General features: G+C 59.1%; 1 protein-coding gene across 1 annotated transcript; it reads left to right on the top strand.

Annotated features, from left to right (window-relative positions):
* Window positions 1–2253: 2253 nt before the first annotated feature.
* On the top strand, window positions 2254–21106 carry LOC309601886 (one cut domain family member 2-like; the record flags this gene model as incomplete). The annotated part of the gene is made up of 2 exons (XM_082335130.1): window positions 2254–3406; window positions 20820–21106. 2 exons carry the CDS (start codon window positions 2254–2256, stop codon window positions 21104–21106), a joined length of 1440 nt encoding a protein of 479 aa, XP_082191256.1.
* Between the last annotated feature and the right edge of the window lie 434 nt (window positions 21107–21540).

The raw sequence follows: 21540 nt of genomic DNA on the forward strand, positions 1-21540 counted from the left end.
CCTCTCCCCCTTGGCCCTTTTCAGGATGTTACTCCCCGGTGTCCAGCCCAGGCTGAACTCTCGCTCATCCTCTCCAAAAGGTGACATTTCCCCCCATTTTTCCCCATTTCGTTACCGGAAAGACACAGCGGGGGTGGGACCTTTACAAACGTAGAGATGGTTATCGGGGCCCGAGATAAGGATGACATAAATGCACGTCTCTGCGTTACTGATTAAAGCGGAGGGGGGGGCGGAGGCAGCGAAGGGAACCGCATGGCTGGGAGCAGCTGCATGGCCTGGCACGGCACGGCACAGTACAGCCCTACGGTCAGGCACAGCGTGGCTCGGCACGGCACGGCATGGCACACTCCGGCACAGCCTGGCACGGTGCGGCACAGCCCAGCATGGCCCAGCCTGGGATGGCACGGCACGGCCCAGCACATCTCGACATGGGTGCCCGGCAGTGGAGCGTGCCGACGGCACAGGGCCTGGCTGGAGAAGGCAGGTCCCTGCTTGCCAGCTCCGTGCCGGCGGCTCCTGTCCCCATGGCCCCTGCTCCCATTGGGCCCCCCCTGCCCACCTGCTCGCCTGCCTGCACAGCTGCCTGCCTGCACAGCTGCCTGCCTGCCTCCTTGGCTGCCCACCTGCCTCTCCGTGGCCTGCCTGCCTGCTCCCATCCCTCCCTGCCTCTCCCCACAGTCCCCGCAGTGCTGACACCGTGCCGTGCGCCGAGGCTACGGCCGCGCTCGAGGCCGCTCTGGGAACTCGCAGGCTGTTTCCCGCCGCCGCTTCCAGCGCAGCCCCTGGGGCAGGACGGCGACGGCGCACCCGGGGGACGGGGCGCAGCGGGGGGACGGGGTGCTCAGCAGCCTTCAGAGCCATGAGCGCAAGGCTGGCTGCCGGTAACAGGCTGGATGGGCACGGGGGCTCGCAGCTCCGCAGCCATGGCCCCGCGATGGCACGCCAGATGGCTTTGGCGAGGGCAGAGATAAGACAGTTCAAACCGGCTGGCGGTGACCAGGCCGGTTCGTGCCCGCGGAGCGGCGGTGTGCCGCTGTGCCTCCGGGCCGCGGGGGCTCGGGGGGCGCGGGGAAGCCCCTCGCCCTCAGGAAGGGGAAGACGGGTGCGAATGGCGGGGGGCGCGTTCGCGACAGGAATCGCGCAGCTGGGTGACAGCAGACTGACACGGGGACACAGATTTCTTTTGTGACCGTGTCGGGTCATTTACTGCTGGATGTTGGTGACGCGCTTTTCCTAAGCCGTACTTTCTGCCATGTTTAACGCAATTAGTAACGCGGATCAGCACTGCGCCTCGGTTTGAAAAAGCACATCGTGGAGCAGAGGAGCGCGGGCGCCGTTCGCCCGGGCCGGGCGGGATGGCGGGGGGTGCGGGGCTGCCCGCGCCGCCCAGGCCGCTCCGCCGGGGAAGCGCCGAGCCGGGGGCCGCGCTGCGGGGCAGCCCCCGGCCCCTGCCCGCCCCGGGGGCGGCCTCCCCGCGGGCGCGGCGGCCGGAGGGGCCGGCGGTCCGGGCCCCCTGCTCGCCCTCCGGCAGCCGGTCGCGGCTCCCCGGCCCCCATCGCCGCCTCCGCACAAAGGCGACACCTGCGCGGCCGGCCCGCCGACCCGCACCGCACCGCACCGCACCGCACCGCGGGCAGCCGGGAGCGCGGGGCGGCGGCACCGGCACGGACACCGAGCGGGGCTGCCGCCTGCCGGGACTCGGCGCGGTCCCCTTCGGGGGAGCGGGGGTCTGAGGGGGCTGGAGCGGGGCTGCGGCGCCTGAGGGGACGCGAGGAGCCTGAGGGGCTGCGGGGGCTGCGGGGCCGGGCCCGGGAGGAGCCGCGCCGCCGCTTGGCGGGCAGGGCCGCGCACCCCCGCCGCGGCGGCCCGCCAGCAGCCCCGGCCGGCGGCGAGCCACCCCCCCGCCGCGGCTACAAAGGGCCGCGGCAGCTTTAAGGGCCCGGCGGCTGCCGGCCCGCCCCGCCCGGCGCCGCGCCGCCATTGGCGGGCCCGCCCCGCGCCGGGGCCCGGGCGGCCGCGCCGCCTGTCAGTCGCGCAGGCCCGGCCCAGCGGGCGCGGCCAGGCGGTGCGCGCGGCGCGCCCTGGACAGCTCCCGCCGCCCGCAGACGGCGGCGGCGGCGGCGAGGCGAGGACATGGCGCGGGGCCGGCGCGGGCCCGGCTGAGCGGCCGCTGCCCGCTGCCCGCTGCCCGCGGGGCCGGCGGAGCGGGCGGCCTCGGGCCGCGGCGCGCCGCGCCGCCGCCCCCATGAGTGAATGAGGAGCGGCCGCAGCGCCCGTCGATGCCTCGCCAGGGAGCCGGGTGCCTGCGCCATGAACCCCGAGATGGCGATGGAGCCGCTGGGCAGCCTGCACGGGGCGGCCGGCCATGAGCCGGAGCTGATGGGCAGCCCCAGCCCCCACCACGGCGGCCGCAGCGCCGGGCCGCTCCGGGTGCCCCCGCCGCCGCCGCCGCCCCCGCCGCCGCCGCCGCCGCACCAGGAGCTGGCCCCCGCCGCCGCCCGGCCGGCCATGGTGTCCAGCATGGCCTCGCTGCTGGACGGCGCCGCCGAGTACCGCCCCGAGCTCTCCATCCCGCTGCACCACGCCATGAGCATGCCCTGCGAGTCCTCGCCGCCCGGCATGGGCATGAGCAGCACCTACACCACCCTGACGCCACTCCAGCCCCTGCCGCCCATCTCCACCGTCTCCGACAAGTTCCACCACCCGCACGCCCACCCGCACGCCCACCACCACCACCACCACCAGCGCCTCTCGGGCAACGTCAGCGGCAGCTTCGCCCTCATGCGGGACGAGCGCGGGCTGCCCGCCGTCAACAACCTCTACGGGCCCTACAAGGAGATGCCCGGCATGGGGCAGAGCCTCTCGCCGCTGGGCAACGGGCTGGGCCCCCTCCACAACGCCCAGCAGGGCCTCCACGGCTACGGGCCGCCCGGCCACGAGAAGATGCTCAGCCCCAACTTCGACGCCCACGCCGCCATGCTGGCGCGGGGGGACCAGCACCTCTCCCGGGGGCTGGGGACGCCCCCCGCCATGATGCCCCACCTGAACGGCATGCACCACCCCGCGCACCCCGGCCACCCGCCGCCCCACGGCCCCGCGCTGCCCGCCGGCCGGGAGCGGCCGCCCTCCTCCTCCTCCGGCTCGCAGGTGAGCGGCTCGGGGCAGCTGGAGGAGATCAACACCAAAGAAGTGGCACAAAGGATCACGGCGGAGCTGAAGCGCTACAGCATCCCGCAGGCCATCTTCGCCCAGCGGGTGCTGTGCCGCTCTCAGGGGACCCTCTCGGACTTGCTGCGGAACCCTAAGCCTTGGAGTAAACTCAAGTCCGGCCGGGAGACCTTCCGGAGGATGTGGAAGTGGCTGCAGGAGCCGGAGTTCCAGAGGATGTCGGCCCTGCGGCTGGCAGGTAGGTGCGGGACGCGGGGAGCGGAGCCGCCACCCCCGGGGCGCCGAGCGCGGCCCCGGCCGGCCCCGCGGGGCGCTGCCCGCCGGCCCCGGCCCGCCCGGGCGGCCCCCCCTTCCCGCGCTCTCGGCGGCCCGGCCCGGGGCCGGCGGCCGGCCCGTCCCCCGCCTCCCCCCGCGCCGCCTCCTGCGCGCCCGGCCCGGAGCCGGCGGGGCTCGGCGGGGCTCCGGGCCGGCGGAGCGGCGCTCTCCGCTGCCGGCGCCGCCCGGGAGCCCCCCCCCCTCCCCGGGGCGGCGGGGCCGGTGCAGCGCTCCCGGGCCGGGTGCCGAAGGGCGCCCTGCGCGCCTCCCGCACCGCTCCGCGCTCCCAGCGGGCGTCCCTCGCGCCGCTCCCGGGCTCACCGGCGGGGACTGGCCGCTGCCGGGCGGGGGGGCACCGCGTCCCCCGGGGCGGGCGGGGCCGGCGCAGCGGGGGGGCCGGCGGGGGGGGGGGGGGGCAGCCCCGCGCAGCCCCGCGCAGCCCCGCGCAGCCCCGCGGCCCGGCCGCATTGTCCCGCGGAGGCCGCGCGGGCGCCCCCTGCCGGGCCCGCGGGGCGCCGCAGCCCCCATTGTTCTGCGGGCGCGGCGGGGGGGCAGCGGGGCGGCCGGCGGCGACCCCCGGCAGCGACCCCCGGCACCGGGGGGCCCGGCGAAGGCTCTCCCGCGGGGGACGTGCCGGCGGCGGGCAGAAGAGCCGCGTTCGCTGCCGCTGGCGCCTCCGTCCGGCCCCGCGGCCGGGCAGGACGCGGTCCTGCTGCGGAACGTACCCGTCAGGCGGCTGCCTTCCCTCCTGGAGACGGCGCAGCTCGCCGGCATGGACGTGCGGTAACCGGGCGGGCTGCGGCAGGCGCGGACACGCGTGGGCAGAGGCAGGGACGCCCGTGCGCGCCGGTGTCCGGCTGGGCGCCGTGCGGGGCAGCGGGACGCCCGGGAGCGCGGCTCGGAGCCCCGGGGAGGTCCGTTCCCGCGGGCCCGTCCTCCCCTTGCTTCGGTCGATCCCGGTCCGGGGAGATCCCCCCCGCGCTGGTGCCCGCGGGGGCAGGCCGCGGCCCCTCGCCCCGGGGCCCGCTCTGCTGGCGCGGGCGGAGGGGGGCGGAGGGGACGGGGGTCCCTGCCGGGGCCTCCCCGCCCTCCGCGGTGGCACCGCGCCGCTCCTGCCGCGGAGCTCGGCGCGGGGCCGGGGCTCTGCGGGGCTTCGGGGACGGGGGCCCGGGGGGCCCCGCTGGCCGCTCGCCCCTCCTCTGCCCCCGGCGGAGACGGGGGGGAACAGTGCGGTTTGGGGGGGGGGGGGCCGCCTGCAGACCCACACCCCAACCGCACCGAGATCTCCCCGTCTGCCGCGGGGTTCCCCCTGCCACAAGTGTGCGCAGGGCTCCGGGCCGCCCGCTCTCCCGCTCCTGTTTGGAGGCGGCGGGATGCTCTTCCCCCCTGGCAGGGGGTCCCCGCATGCGGGGGTGGGATGCGGCAGAGCGGGGGGGACGAGGAGCCATGAAGTATTGATGGCCGTAATCCCTGCCTGCCCCCCCACCGGGGATGCTGTGGGGTGACCAGCCACCGGCCTGGGGCCTCCAAAAGCCTCTCGGAGGACGCTTAGGGCTTTCTCAAGGTGAAGGGGACTTTGCAGGGCCGCCGTCGTTGGGCTGCGGGCCTTGCCCGGCTCTGCAGCCCGTTTCAGAGCCTGGCTTGGCCAGGACAGGGATGCTGATCTCCTCCTCGGCTCTAACGGCAGCTACAAACTCCTCCCGTCCTTTCCAACAGCCCCTGGGTATCCAGTTCTTCTGTATGATCAACCAAATGAAGGTCCCGGGGTTTGTCTGCAAGGGGAGCATCAGGGGAACAGAAAGGGTTTGGGTTTTTTTTGCCAGCGCACGCAGTGATGTCACGTATCTAGAGGGAAATCGATGCAGATAATGTTTAGAAGATTAAAAGAGCATTAATGCTGGCAACAGGAGCATAAACGCGTGGACCCAGTTTTCATTGATCTGGAACCTGAGCCGGCTCATTTCCAGTAATGCTGCTGGTGCTTTTCCTTCCCAGCACCGGTCCCGGGTGGGGGGTTCCCCACGGAGCCGTACATATTGGGCAGAAAATCAGAAATCACACGCGGAGATATGCATGTATAATTCTGGATCTCCGCTTTCCCAGTTCCCCTTGAATTCATCACAGTGATGCCTTTGCATCCAGGAGTAAAGTTTGGAGAGAGCTCGGTGGCCGAGTGAGTGCGGGTTCCCCGTGGAGTGGGAGCCGGAGCGGGAAAGACCTTTGCAAATTACCATCCCCTTCGGAAAATCGATTTTTTTTTTTTATTACCACGTGTGAATATGCAGCCTCATTGCCTCGGTGCTTCCTTCTTCCCCTTTACTCGCCTGCTTAAATCCCTCTGAGCAAGGGGAATAAGCCAAAAGTAGTTCAGATTTCTGAAAACTGTCCAATTTGCCCCTTGCTCCTGTAAGTTTTCCTAAACGGGACGAAAATCTGCTGTCCTTTGAGGGAAATCCCCCCTCTCCCCGTGGCAGCCGTAGCAGTGGGGTGTGCTTATTATTTGTTCTTATTATAGAAGATACATAATAATATTCTATTCTATTCTTACTCTATTCTCATTCTAATTCTATTCTAATTCTATTCTAATTCTATTCTATTCTATTCTATTCTATTCTATTCTATTCTATTCTATTCTATTCTATTCTATTCTATTCTATTCTATTCTATTATTTCTTATTATTTCTGTGCTTATTGTCCCTCCTTGGGAGTCTTTAAACGCCTCCTGAGCCGGCGGACGGTGCTCAGCCGCCTGTGCCGAAGCACGGCCGGGCAGGGAGGGCTGCCTGCAGGCAGCGCAGGCAGAGGTGTGGGCAGCTCACCATGTGAGCGGGCAGTTTGGTGCGTACTTTGGGGATCCGAGAGTAAAAAAGCATCGTTTTGGCGCGGCCGTGCGAGTGTCGCTGCGGCTGCAGCCGGGGAAAGCGGCGAGTGCCCTCCCGGGGACACCGGGCTCCCCCGGCCGCCGGGGCAGGGACGGGGCTTCTGGGGAGCTGCCCTGGGCTCCGGGCAAGGGCTTCTCCCGCAAAGCAAACGGAACGCCAGGCACCCGGGTTCCCGGGCTGCCCCGACGGCGGCACCACCCCCGGGACCTCGTCCCCACGACGGGCTGGCGGCCCCGGGGCGGCGGGGGGCTCCGGGGGTCGGGGCTCCGGGCAGGGCCCTGCCCGCCCCCGCGGCCGCGGGAACGTCTCGGTGAAGCCTTGACCGGCTCCGGCCCCGTCGGGCAGTCCCTAAATTTCTGCCGGGGTGAAAAACCTTACCGATCTCTAGGTGAGTCGGTGTCTGCGCGGCGAGCGCGGAGGGCAGGGTTCAGCGGCGGTTCGCGTCCCTGCCGCAGGGCGCCGCGTCCCCGGGGCTGGGCTGCCCGCAGGGCGCCCATCGCCGCGTCCCGCCGGGGCAGCGCGGGAGGAACGCGGCTGAAGTAACTCCCGGGGCTGTGCCGGTGTCCCCGGGGCTGGCCCGGGGCGGGGGGGCCGCTCCGCCCCCGTCCCTTCGTGCGGCTCGCCCGGGGCTGGCGGGCGAGGCAGGGCGCGGCGGGCGAGCCCGCGCCCCGCGGGGCCGTTACCCGCTCTCCGGGCCGACCAGCGAAGCGCTCGCACTCCCGGTTTACGTTTCCCGGCTGCTGAATCACGTTACCGATGATTAAACATTTTGGTGCCAGAACACCGTCAGCGGCTCCTTTCTGCAAAGCGGCGCCCTGGCCTCGCCGCCGTTGCGTCCCCGCCATCGCAGCGCCTTTCGCGGGGGGCGGCTGCGCCAGCCCCGCTGCCGTCGCCTGCCCGCGGCCGGGGGGCAGCGGCGGCTGCCGGGGGTCTCTCCCCCCCCCCGGGGTGTCTCTCTCCCCCCTCCGGGGGTCTCTGGCCGTGCCCCTCAAGCCCCGTTGCCGGAGCCGCGGGCGGACCCCGGGGCGGGGCGGCAGCGGCGGCGGCGGCGGCGGCGGCGGGCGCGGTCCGTCAGCACCACGGAGAGCGGCGGGGAGCGGGGCGGGGCGGAGGGAGGGGAGAGGGGAGAGGGAGGGATGGGGGGAGCAGGGGGATGGAGGGGAACGGGGGGATGGAGGGGAACGGGGGGATGGAGGGGAGAGGGAGGGATGGAGGGGAGAAGGATGGAGGGAGGGGAACGGGAGAGGAACGGGAGAGGGATGGAGGGGACAGGGAGGGATGGAGGGGAGCAGGGGAGGGATGGAGGGGAGCAGGGGAGGGATGGAGGGGAGCAGGGGAGGGATGGAGGGGAATAGGAAAGGGATGGAGGAGAACAGGAGGGATGGAGGGGAACAGGAGAGGGAAGGAGGGGAGCTGGAGAGGGACGGAGGGGAGAGAGAGAAGGATGGAGGGGAGAGAGAGAAGGATGGAGGGGAACAGGAGAGGGATGGAGTGGAGCGGGAGAGGGACGGAGGGGACAGGCAAAGAAGGAGAGAGGGGAGCAGGAGAGGGGCGAGGCACCCCGGAGCAGGCAGTGGCTGCGGCCTCTCCCTGGCCCAGAGCCCGGTAAGCCGTGGGGGGCCATGAGAGAGGAGCGAGGGCTGGTGGCCCCACATCCCACCAGGGCCAGGGTTGCGCTAGTGCGGCTGGCCCTACTGCACCCGCCACCCCTCCAGCGCCCGGGACAGCCCCTGAGCTGGAACCGGTTGCCAGGGGTGGGCTGTGTGCAGGCGGGCTGTTGTCCGTCCGTCCTCTGCCTCTTCGTGTTCTACCTAATGCTGTCCATCCGTCCTCTGCCTCTTTGTGTTCTACCTAATGCTGCTTTCTCTGGATTTTGAGACTATTTTGTTGTCTGCAGGTACAGCTAAAAATTAAGGCGTAATAACATCTGTATCAAGTGCGTTATCTATATATAAAACTATTTCTTAGTGTTGAACTAAATATACAGGTACATAAAGATTCTTTGAAAGGTGCTTAGTGGCTTGAAATATTAGTACTCTCTTCAGATATAGATTAGTGGTTATGTTTGAACAATCCATGTGGTAAATTGTGGTGCTGGGTGATAAATTATATTTCTCGCGTACCAACTTTCTGAAATAATATCCTGCCCTATCTTTTTGTTCCACATTATTTCTGAAGACATTTCTGCCCTGCAGAAATTTGAATACCATTTTTGTTAAGCAACCAGTTTTTATCAGTTTCTTGACTGGTTGATAAAGATAAATCTGACCACATTTGTCATTAAATGCACTTCTATCTTTTTTTCCCTCTACTTTTTTTAAGAAACAGTTAGACTATCAACATGTGTTACTCATTCTGAGCTTTTCCAATCTGTTCTTCACTATTTCCTTATTAGATTTTTTCCCCAGCATCTCATTCTTTCCTAGTATCTCTTGGCCATCACCCTTTGAACTGAAATATCCCAAACTCAAATATTCCTCTGCATTTGAAAACTGATAGAATTTATTTGTGGAGAGAACATTTTTGCCAAAAGGGTTATTTTCCAGTAACTGATGCTGTTTCTTCCCTCGCTCTTTATAGGGGCGTTTTGACTCAAACTTTGCGCTTCTTTTTCTGCACCGTGGCCCCACTGCTCATCCTTAGCACTCCTCCCTTGTATTAGCCACAAAATCTTGTCCTAGATGTTCCTGCCATCCACCAGTTGCAAGTGGCTTTTTCATCCCTTCCAATTAGACATTACTCAGAGATGACAAGCTTCTTGCCGGTAACCCAACACGTCTATTCTGAGTCTCCGAGCACTAAAAGTAGCAGACTCCTCGCATCAGAGGAGCTCCCCTGTGGCTGCCTTCAGAGTGGAAACAGGGCTCTGCAGGTGTACGGAGAATTAATCTAACGGGGAAAGCAGGGCTGAAAAGGACTTGAGACATCACTTGTCCCGACAGTCTGCCCCATTCTTCAAGAATCTCCAGTGATGGGGATTTCTCAGGCTACCTAGGCAATCTCTTCCAGGGCTTACAGGTACAAAAAAATCCTTAATGACTAGCCTTAATCTCCCTTTTTGTCTTTTAAATCCTTCGCTTCTCATCTTATCCCCGCTAGACACAGCAAAAAAATGACTCTCTTTCTTCTGATAGCAATCTGTTTGTATTTAAGACTACTATCTTGTCTCCTGTCTTCTCTAGAAAAAGCCCCATCATACTTTGGAGCTGAATATGCAGAGAAAGCATTATGTCCAATGGGACAGATAATACATCTCTTTTTCCAAGGCAAAAGATTTTGTATCCAGCTCTATCAATCTTGCAGACTTTTGCATAAAAGGCTCTCTGATTTATAGAGGATTTTTGTACGCAGAAATCATACAAAATAGACTAATCTCAAATGGGTTCAGTGATAAGATCAACCAGACAACTCACTGATGGCAGATAGAAATGCAAGCAAAACAGAAATTGGAGTGTTTTGGGGTTGTTTGGGGTTTTTGAGCTATAAAATCAAACTACTCCATTGTGAAAAAAGGGGACTCAAACCACTGGTAAATGCTGCACGGAGGAATTATTAGACAAGCGATAGAGGCTGGCAGTTTCCCAAAACGCAAATTGTCTCCGAGACCAAAATATCTCTAAGTAAGCAGGGAACATATTTATGAGTAGTGGTGATTTTCCAGCAGATCTCATCTTGTCATAATGGGCATTTAAGAAGAGGGGCCTGCGCTGAGGCATTAAGCTTTGGCAAGCAGCACACGGCTGAAGAAGGTAAAGGAAGAGCTTGAGGAAGTCTTCCTCGGAGAGCTTCCCACACACCTGCTTCTCCGTTTTCCCTCTCCTCTGTGCTTATCCTGCCCTCTCGTTCCCGTATCAGGCAAGGACACCGCTGCTTTCCTTGGCAGCCGGTGTCACAGCGCGAGCTGTTGCTGGTAAGGACCAGTGGCACCACAGCACCGCGCCAGCCCCCACCACAGGCTCCCGGTGTGAAGAGACTCACGCAGATTAGGTATAAGGTCCCAAAGCTTTCCCCCATCCGTCTGGCATCTTTAGTGCCAAATTTCTCCTCTATCATGCTCGGATCCTGCCAGGGTGCAGCGTCTTGGCTCTCCTCTCACATCCAGCCCTGACGGTGCACTGCAGAAGAGGTGTCCTGTGGGTCATGGCTGCACGGACCCGACGCCAGAGCCACGCTCGGCGTCAGCTAGCTCGTACCACTGGGGTGGTAGGATGCAACTGCTATCATCACCCACGTAGCCTGCTGAAGAGCCATCCCATCTCCCATCCACCAGCTGCCTGGTAGCAGGTTCGCTGCGGAGGTGGGAGACCCACGGCCCCTCTGCCTGGAGGGAGCTCACTCCCTTCCTCACCTCCACGCGCTACCTCGGTGGTGCTCGGGGAGGGAGGACGCTTACCTCTCCTGCTGAAGCTTACTGTGAAGTAAGCCCCTGGGAAGAAGGAAACGTGAACCTGACTTCATGGCAAAGACCATCGCTCCACCCAGGCCTGCTCTTGCGTTCCGTATTCGGCAGTCGTTGTCTGAAGTTCAAGGAGAGCTCGGAGAGCCAGGAGAGCAACACAGGTCTGGCTTTCCCAAGAAGTCGGCAGAGCTTTGCTCCTGCCCTCTCCTGTTCTTCATAATTGTGCCCTGTCAATAACAGCCATTAAAAGGAAATAATCATTTCCTCCTTTCTCCTGTGAGTCAGAATTTCTGAAAACAAGCTGGTTCTGGAGGCACGCAGCAAGAGCTCAGTAGACCCATACCTTTCCCTGCAGCAGGGCCCACAGGACTCAGCTCGCGACTCTGACTTTTACGGTACGGTGCCAGGAGGGAGCTGCAGCATGGGAGGGTGTCAAAGCGACATAGCTACGGGAATGCTGCTGGACGTGATCAGCAGAAAACAAGAAGGCAAGATATTTCAAATTCTAATCCACTCTAAGGCTTCAGACTCCTATTCAGTGCTTGCTCACCTACCGCAACTGGAAATTCCCAGTCCTTTCTTGGAAAAGATGCCTGAAGCACTTCCCTTTCTCCATGGGGAGAAGGCCACAGCTGTATTCTGGTACTTGAGGGGGTGTGCTGGTGCATCGCTTGCAGATGCTGCTACAACAGGCAGAGCACGCGGCGTGGGGAAGGTCTGGTTTCAGCTCTGTGCTCTGATGAAGGGAATATAAATCCTCATTACAGGAAAGTGTTATAATTCAGGTGGAAACGATTTTGGGATTCAAAAGGGAGAATCTCCAGAACAAGAGGAAAGATAAATCTCCCAGGCGCTAGAAGTGAAGGACTCGCAGAGTGCAGTTTGAAGGGTCCAACGTTTTGCTGTGGCTGGATCGAGTACCCGAGCAGTCTTGCTGCTGCAAGAGCTGGTGGTGCGGGGAGCGGTACGTCAGCGCTGCAGGCGGGCCGACACGGCTCATCGCAGTCGGGTGATGGCATTTAAATGCTGCTGCTTCTACAGTTTCTGTCAGCTTGTGCTTCTGAAAGCAGCTGGGACTCTGAACCAGCACGAGTGTATTTTGGCACCTCGGCGAGGTTGATGCCATTATGGCGGGTGTGTGTCCGTCTGTCCCTGCAGCCCCACTGCTCCTCTCCGCACAAAGCCACTGGTCCCCTGCGGGGTGCCCCAGGGGGTCCCTGCGCCCAGGAGCAGAGGTCTCACGGGTAACTGTGGGCGGTTGTACCCTTGTTGTGAAAGCAGAAGTCTGTGGAGAGAAGGAAGATCCTGTAAGTGCGTGCCTGCCCTGCAACAAGGCTACGGCACGAGCTTGCGCCACGCTGGGCCGTGATCCGGCAGGAGGGAGAGCTGATACATCCCCCAGCTGCTGGAAAGGAGACCTTACGAGCTCACGATCAACTCTGAAACAGAAATCGGTCAGAAATCGGGTCTGTTCCTTTTGCAGCTCGCAGAAGAGCTTGTTTGTAAAGAGGGCTGGATATTGAGTGTCAGGGGACGCTCCCTGCCTCGGCCACAGAAGAGAAACCGGGAGGCTGCCTTGCAGACACAGCTTCAGTGCATGGCTGGAGCTTGCAGCCGCTCAGCGACAAGGAGGACGTTGAAACTGCGCTGCGTGCTTACCAAGCCTCCACTCATTCTCACCCTAGAGTGCAATAAATTGGCCCTATCCCATCTATTATTTATTATTCTGTATTAATGATGGAAGTATATTACAATAGTACTTAGAGGCCCTTGTCAGAGATCCCACGCTGAGATGGGTGTTACGGCATTGCATGGGAGGAAGCAGCCCCTGCCCCGCAGAATTTACAGCCCAATTTCAGCCACCCAGCAGATTTACAGGAGATTTGACACAAACAGCCTGAGACCTGCTGCATGCCAGATAGAAATATAAAAGGACCGAATCCCCAAACCCATCCATCTTTCCTTCTCAAACAGCTGAAGGATGCGAGACCTAGACAGAGGAAGGCGTTCCCTCCGTGACAGAATTAAGAGAGAGGAAAATCAGGCTGAGCACCAAGAAAGCCCATTCCTGGGAAGAAACGGCGAGGCTGGGCACTCCTTTCTCGGCGTGCTGCAGGAATCCCTGCTCTCCAGAAGGGAATTGCGGTGTAGGGAACATCTTGCCGTTACAGGTTTGGGCGAGCAAAGAGATCTCCAATAATGGCGGATCTTCTCTAGAAGAACAGAATTAACACTTTGTGCTACACTTCTCATTAGGGGGGATATGCTGTTTTTTCTGGGTAAAGGCCATCGGAGGGCATTCGTAGGGATTACAAAAATCGGGAGGGTTCTGTGGGTGCGGAGCAGATGGCAGCGAGCAGGTGAAGGCGCGCCGGCTGCGCACCCCGACAACGTGATTATTTGCATCTTCATTCAAATTGTTTCTTGTTACATAATGATTTTGTACACAGTGGAGTACTTAACCTAATTTGTATTGATCTCGATTGCTTTCATTTGTGCATACTTAATTCAGAGAGGTAATCAAATTGATTTTTGAGGCCTAGTTTTTAAGAGGTTGTAGTAACACAGATATACAAGAGGTTGCTTTAAGTGAATCGTAGCGAAAGAAAAACATTTTAAACCTTTGGAAACCTTTTGATGGTCATTTCATTGTGTTCAGTATTACTAGCATAATTAAATTTCCTTCACATTGAGTCCTCTCTGAAATCAAATTGAGGAACATTTTTTAGTTCCATCAGACAGATAACTGGGTTTAGTTGACTTTGTACTACACCCGCATGAAACCACATACAGGAGATCAATATTCACGGCTTATCCTTATGAACGACAGAGAGAAATGACTCACTGCTGGATTAAGGGAATATTGTTCTCTACTTGGCTCCTTCTTAACATTTGCTTTTTGTTTCATAGTTCCAAAGTCACTTTTGCCATTAGAGTAAAAACATTGTAAAACCGGTGATTCTCTGAGGGTGTTAGTTAACTCGAGAAGCTGCAGGGAACTGAATTTAGAGGAGGTGAGGACAAAGGGAGGCTTTTTCCAGTGAAAGTGGACCATGAAGTAGGGCCCTGAGAAATTTCAGACTGCTAAACAGTCGTCCAGGATTTCTGGTTACCCCCTCCTCGCCTAATGGATTGAAAAGTAGAGATACCTGAGGGGGGAGATGGATTAACGTCAGATTTATGGTGGGGTTTGTTTGTATGAGTGCTGGGCTTGCGCTGTGTTTGCGCTTCACGGGACATGAAATCACACGAGCTCTTTCATTGACGTTTCCAGTATCCAAAGAAAACTGGCGTCAGGCTCTTGGAAGAGAAATGGGATGGGTCCGTAGTCTCCGCAGGTCCCTCTCTTCGCCCCATCCTCTGCCAGCGGCACGGTCCCCACCCTCTTTCCCAGGTGTGGGATGTGGGCTCCCTCCCTGTCCTGCTCCTCCTCCTCCTCCTGATGCTGGTGACCCTCATGTCCTTGTCCCTCCTGGAACGCCCGTCTCTGCGCGGGGAAGCAGAGGAGCCGAGGGAGGAGAGGGGCCCCGGCTCACTCCCGTGAGCATCCCTGCCCCGTCCTGGGGGTTCAGAGGGTGGGATTTGGCTGAATGCTGTTGCGGTGCTGCCGGTCAGAGCGGTGAGCTCCGTATCAATCAATTTTGGCCTACATATGGCGAAAGCAGTTTCTATAGAAAGGACTGGTCTTTCTGTGCCTGCATAAACAGCTGATAGGAACTATTGCTGCCTATAGGGACAGGCAGCGCTGCTGCTGGGTTTCATAAAGCCAGCGTTACACACTGCGGATTGATTGCTCTGAGCCACACATTGTTTCAGCCATGAACGATGGAGCCCGGTGGATATATTTGAGTGAAAAAAACTGTCATGAGAAAATGCCAAATTGTCTGATCTGAACTATTTTGTCACGCTTTCACCAGCTCCGTGGCGGACTTGCCCCAGACGGTGGGTCCCACCCCGCAGGATCCACCGGCTGCCGCGGCTCTCCCGAGTGAGCTGGGCTAGGGCTGGGGCACGGCGGGATCCACAGCCTGGCAGGAGGGCAGGCAGGGCAGGCAGGGCTGGGCAGGGCTGGGCAGGACGCTGGGGACCACTGCAGCTCCTGGGGGATGAGCGTTCTCATCGTCGAAGGGCAGAAGGGAGACCCCCACGGCGGCGGTAGTGAATCCACTGCCTATTGCTGGTAGTTGCCATGCATTCGTCTTTAATGATAGAGTAAATTTTCCAGTGCTTCAGTCTTTATAAACGGCAGTTATAAGGCAATACTTACTTCTACATATTTTTCAGGATTTATATCTATTTGTAATGCAGGGGCTGGCCAGGTGCCTCTCTTCTGAGGAAGAAGATGGAAAATAAGAGTTATTGTTGCAGAAAATAAGACAAATGGACTATTAGTGGAAATATTCAGTTTAATGATACTCAGTGACAAAAAAAAAAAAGAGCTTAAATTAGAAGCGTGTGAGGTTCACAAGGAAACCAAAACTCAGACGGGCTTGCAGAAATAAAATCAGAAAGATCACCACTTCCCTGCGCTCCCTTTCAAGCAGATGGGGTTGCAGGTTGGTACAGTACACATCGGTAGCTCCTGGTTACAGCGGGGTCATGATTTCTTCCAAAGCAGTGTGATATGATTCTTCTTTCCATGTGAATTGTATTGAAAGCTATGAAGGGCGGGCAGTTTAGAGCAGATTTTTGGGCGAGGTGTGTCCCAAGACGCGATGGAGTCTGTGGCAGTCGCGAGCGGGGGACGTGTCCTTCCCCGCCGTCACCGCTGGCAGCGGGGCGCCTGCCCGCAGGAGGGGACGCACCCCAGCTGCATCCGACGCTCGTGCCCTGGCTGCGGGGGAAGCCGGGACATGGGATGCCCTGCTTTTCCCTGGCTCACGTTAGGCGAAATGAGTGCCAGCCTTACTGATCGGGGAGCTGGCTTACAGGCGCGGGGCATTTGGGGAGACAGCCCCTTAGCAAGGCTCTGCGGAGACAGAGCGGTGGGCTTTTACCCGGGGCTGCAGCCGCGCGGGGCAGCCTGGACCGACGGCTGGATTTGGCTTCCCTGGCTGACACACGGGGCACGGTCCTTGGGTGGCCCAAACGTTCGCGCAGAAAGGTGGGGCTGGGTGAAGCTTTCGGAGAGCTGCTGTGTCTGTTAGCCAGGAGGGACGGCTGCCTGCCTGCCTCCGCTCTCCCTGTCTCTGGCATCCAGCAAAATATTTCAGTACGTGCTTAACCTCAGGCTTGCAAACACGCTAATGAAAAATCAATGGAGTGTCTTGCATGTTTGAAGTTGAACATCTGAATAGTTGTTGTCTTTGTGGAGGGGAACCTTATTAGCGCTGAGAACTGCAGAGATTCTGGGGCTCATTGCCGTCATCTCCCGGTGCCTCGCCTGGCTCGCCTCCTGCCTCTCCACGCTTACTCTGGGTGCTTTGGTTTATTTGATTTTTTTTTCTTTCTAAGCAACACCTAATTCCAGTTGAAAGCAACATTTTTTAAACCTTCCCTTCGTTTTAGCTGCAGGACAAAACCACGCTCACTGAAGACAGACTGTCCCTCCTTGGGGACGCAGCCCCGCAGTGCGGTGTCAGGTCTCTGCACCGCTCCTAATGCCCTCTAATTCGGTGGGTTTCCACTTCAGTCAACATTAAGCGAGCCAGCACTGAATCTATTTCTGAGCTCTTTCTATATTGTTTCTATGTAAAGCGTCTTTAGTCCAGTGTAGAAGAAAAGGGAAGGTTTTTTTTTTTGTTTTTTTTCCCCACAGTTATGGCTTTCAATTCTTGCCAGCTGTCCATTTTCTTCCATAGAATATGTTCAGTATTAACTGCAGTTAATAAATCAAATTGTTCTTAGAATCAAGATGGCCGCTTCCCTTCCCTCTACTATTAAAACGTTTCTCTCTGTAGGCAGGTTTCCTGGATAATAACTTTATTTTAGTAGAGTGCTCACTCCATTTTTCTCTTCTGATAAATGCGTGTCAAGGAACAACATTTGCCTTTATGGTGCCTTTTCAAGAGCAAACTTAACAGTTCAAGGAAAGTATTTACTGAATGCATTGAAAAGCACATACCTTTGCATTATTTATTATAAGATACCAATAACTGTAAAACACAGAGTATCTCTGGACATAAATTAGTGATGTTAGGAAACACTAGATTCTTCCCAGTGTCCCGGAACCTATTAGAAACTGCAGCAAAGACGCAGACGCTCGTCACATCCCCAGTGCTGGGTGTAACGCCACGTGGAGGCCAGACAAAAGGCAAAAAGTAAAGCGTCGAGTGCAGAAATCCAGCCTAAAATCTGCTTTTTCATCTCAGACAAGCAGTAAAACATTATCTGTGGAGTGTGTTATCCGGTAGGTTAGAGATGCAGAGAAGGAACCCAAATTCTTCCCGCGTGATGCCTTTGGGCTAATCGCCTCCAGAGACCCGAGCCCGGCCATCGGGCCGCAGAAGCGGGCTCACCCTGCAGCCTCCGACGTGCCCACGCAGCAGCCTCCTTGCCGCCGCCCCGCTCCCTCGGGTCCCAGCGGAAACCCTGTGCTGGTGCCGCTGCCTCCGGCGGGGCCGTGCTGTGAATCGCTCACCCATAACCCGTAAGTCTGGGTTTGGACCCGGCTCTCCGGGGCATCCTCCTCTCACATTTTGGCCCTCTTGGGGTATTTTGAATGGTCCGACCCCAACCTTCCTCCCAGAGGCAGCTCTGCTGCAGCCACTGGAATTTGGCAGCTGAGAACGGATGCAAGAGAAGGGGCCAGGATCAGCCACTCCAACAAAATATGCCAGTTTCCTGCAGAAATCCTGTTAAATACCGTCCCCTGCACAAAACTAAACGGATCAGCGTAGGCGTTACGCAGCCGGCTGAGCCAGGCTCCCTGTGGAGCCGTGAGCAGGCACAGGTGGATGGGTATGGCCCCGAGTCTGGGCTAATTACAGACATTTCCACAGCCTAAGCTTAACTTTTTGGAGCAGGTTCTCATTTCACATTCTAGATGCGCAGAACTATTTAATAGGGCTGCTTAAAAACCCGTCCACTTATCAATTCCCCCTACTTGTTTTGTCCCAACACATTACCTAACCATGTCAACATATGGATTTTTTTTTTTATCTTACTGCCCTGTGTAGGCAGCCTTATCAGGCTATTTTTAAATCCGGGTATGCTACGGCAGCGGTATTAGTTTCAGCACTTGATGTTCTCTCTGTGCTAATAAATACACATCAGCTATTAATGCTGATTTTTTTTAGGATCCATTAGCATCGCTTGGCGCAGCGATGGTCAGGCGCTGCTGCCCTGCCTGACCTGAGCTCTGACGGGCATTTCTGGCTGGCTTCGCCCTCGCCCTTGGGAGATGCCCCGGGAAGATGCCGCTGACGCCCGCAGAGCACCGCCGGCCAGCCCGAGGGCTCTGCAGCTGCGCTGTGGCTTGCAGCCCTTCACACCCAGCCTGTAAACCCAACTGCAGATCAACTCAAATATATAGGGCCCGGGTTTGCAGACAGCTCAGTTGGCTTCATGCCTGGAGGCCTCCCCTTGCGCAGCCCGGCTGTGCCGGCGCTGGAGAGGCATCCCCCGGCATGCGATGGGCTGCTGCCGCGGCTGCGCCCCGGCGGTCTCTGCGTGGGGTGGAGGGAGAAGAGGCACGGAGCCCTGGGGTGGTGACACCGCCGGGAATCACGCTGGGGCAAAAACCCCAGGGGAGCAGGGGGAGAAGGACCCAGGCGAGCCAGTGCCTGACCCGCTGCTGTGGAAGCCCGAGTGTTGTCGCCTCCGCAGAGACAGGCTCTGGGAACCGCTGCCGGCAGACATTGGGGAAAAAATCAGCCAGTGTATTTCAGCAAAGCAGCACGTTCATAGATGCTTTCCGCTGGGAAGCGTTACCTCATTGCTGGTGCAGAGCATCGTGCAGGGTGAGCCTATCGCGCCGTGTAATGCCATGCCTGCTTTCAGTGAGGCTTCCGAGTTTGCTTGCAGAAAATGCAGTCACTGCAGTTTAAGACCCCGCTGTGAAGCAGTGATGAAGAGGAGGAAGCCAGTGGCTGGGCAGGGGGTGTGAGGTGCCTGGGGGAGGCTGCAGGCGGGGGGAAGAAGCTTTGGTTGGCCTTAAACCACGTGCATCAGGTGGCAGCTGCCGGCGGCAGGGGACTGCCTGGATGCGCGCGTGATCTCGGGAGGCGTGGAGAGCTAATTGCTGACGAGGGACGTTGCCTCAACAGCAGGTACTGCTGCCATGACCTCTCGGAAATACGTGATTTCACTTCTTTCCATTTTTTCATAGCTTTTCAACATTGTAGTCTGTGAGAGACCACATGAAAGTACAAACTTGCAGAGAGCTGTAGAACTTGAGACCCACTAGGAGATCTGGTTATTTCTACACGAGGCCATCGGCAAACGGTCTCACAGCAGAAGTTATGAGTTTATCTCACAAGAGATGTCTGGAGTTTGGGCAGCTTTTTCAGACAGCAGCTGTTGCAGCAGTGGATAGAAACCACAAATAAATTGGTAAATGGTTAAAAAGTGGCCACGGAGGTCTCTTTCGGAAGAAAACAAGCAAACAGAAGGTTCAGCTGGACGGTGGCAGTTCGTGCTGTTGAACATGATTTTTCCCCAGTGGTGGTCACACAAAGTTGCTGCCACGGGAGCTTTGACTGGGGTTTGCTTTGGGGTGTTTAAAGTAAAAAAAGCTCCTGTACAAATGTTAGACCTGTCTGCTGGGGAGGCAGAACCAGGCCTCCTTTTGGGGATGGAGGAGACGAATGTGGGGAGCGGAGCAGCCTGTGCTGGGTCAGGCAGAGCAAAGCTGGGAGCGGAGTTCGACTGTGCCGTGGGGTTTTACCCATCCCTCTGTCCGCGGGCGTTATCGCCAGCACCTCTCCGTCCTGCGGACATCTTCTGGGAGAGGATGCCTTGGCGCGGGTGCTGCGAGCATCCCTGCTGCCGGCCAGGGCCGCCCCGCCAGCCCTCACTGCCGCAGGCGGGGAGTGAGTGGGGACAGCGGGTGCAGAAGGCTGCATCGGCCCCAGCTCCTGGGGGAATGCCGGGCGGGAGTCACCCGCATTCGCTGGCAGACAGGAAAGCAGCCCAGGGTGCTGGGGATTTCAACTGGTGCCCGGAAAACACCCCACAGCCCCAGACCGAGGGCGTTTTTGTTGCAAATCGTGCAGGGAGCGTGGGGAGGGCGGGGGCAGTTTCTGCTTGCTCAGCTCTTCTCTCCCCTGTAGTAACAAAGCGGGTTTGGGGGGTTCCTGCCTTCACCGTTGTGCCGGGGTAATTGTTTTAAGTATGCGTTTGGAATGGCAGATCAAAGCAAAGGCTATTTGTGCCAAAATATGGACAGATTTATTCTAAATGCATGAACAGCAATTTCCAGTTGTGTTTCCTCTGTCCTATACATTACCCGGGGGGGGAGTTTACATTATGGAATAGTGGCCTGCACAGTTTTGTTAAAAAACAGTAATCTGCCGTTGTTATATGCTATGGCACATGAGAAGTTTCTGCAAAGAATTAATCTTTGTCTTAGCTACTGCGGAGAAAAAAAGGATGTGCTTTGCGTTTTCTTTCCTAGACTGACATGAGATAAGCTAAATTGCTCATTGTAATGCTGCTGTAAGAGAAAAGCAACACATTTCTCGGATAGTGGCTTTATAAAAAGTGTGGAAAATCTCAAAGTTGTGCACCGTCCAGAAATGGCAAGTGAATTTGAGGGCTCTGTCTGGGGATGGTCGGGGGGAGCGCTCCGAGTGCCTAGGAATTCAGTGCCCGAATGCCTAACAACCAGGTGCCTGTCCAAAATAATTCCTGAAAACGCAGGTCTCTGGAATGCGAGCGCCAACACCAGCGTAGCCCCCCGGGATTCTTCCGCGCGCCCTTGGGTCCCGCGTGCCGGCGCGGCGCCGGCTCAGCTGGCGGCTGTGCACCGCTGGCTCTGCGGGTCCCGCAGGAGGGTGACAGCTCGCGCCCACCGCGCACCGGTCTCCGTGCCCGGAGCGGCCAGCGGGGTCTGCGGGCAGCCACGCGCGTCCTGACGCTCGCTTTCTCTCTGTCTCTGCCCACCCCTTCCCCAGCCTGCAAACGCAAAGAGCAAGAGCCGAACAAAGAGCGGAACAACTCCCAGAAGAAATCTCGCCTGGTTTTCACAGACCTCCAGCGCAGAACGCTTTTCGCCATCTTCAAGGAGAACAAGCGCCCCTCCAAAGAAATGCAGATCACCATCTCCCAGCAGCTGGGCCTGGAGCTCACCACCGTCAGCAACTTCTTCATGAACGCCCGGCGGCGCAGCCTGGAGAAGTGGCAGGACGACCTGAGCTCCGGGGGCTCCTCCTCGGCCCCCAGCACCTGTACCAAAGCGTGATGGGGAGCGGCCGGCGTGGTGCGGCACGGCGCGGCACGGCGGAGAGAGCGGCTTCGCAGCGGGGCCCTTCACTGGTGACTTAAAGCACAATCCTCCTGGAAACGAACCCCAGCCCAGCTGTAACAGAGGACACTTCTTACGGCTTTTAGTCAGTCTTAGCAGGCGCAAGTTAAAAATTAACCTCTTTCTATACAATACTATGCTCAGGATAGGCGTAGCAGGTCTGAAACATAGGGGAGTCGTTTGTGAGGCAAGTTTCTCCTGAGCCCCAAAGAGCCGCGGCCGGCGGGGTGCCGCTGCGAGCCTGGGCAGCCTGCCCATGCCCAGTGTTTGCCCGCAGGGCGCCGGTGCTGGCCACACCGCCCTGCACCAAAGCTCGCCGCCGTGGCGCAGCCACGCGAGAACGGAGCACAAAGTCTGACACGTAGACGCTA

Source organism: Platalea leucorodia, assembly GCF_965183815.1.
Source record: "Platalea leucorodia genome assembly, chromosome: W".
NCBI classification, from domain to species: Eukaryota; Metazoa; Chordata; class Aves; order Pelecaniformes; family Threskiornithidae; genus Platalea; species Platalea leucorodia.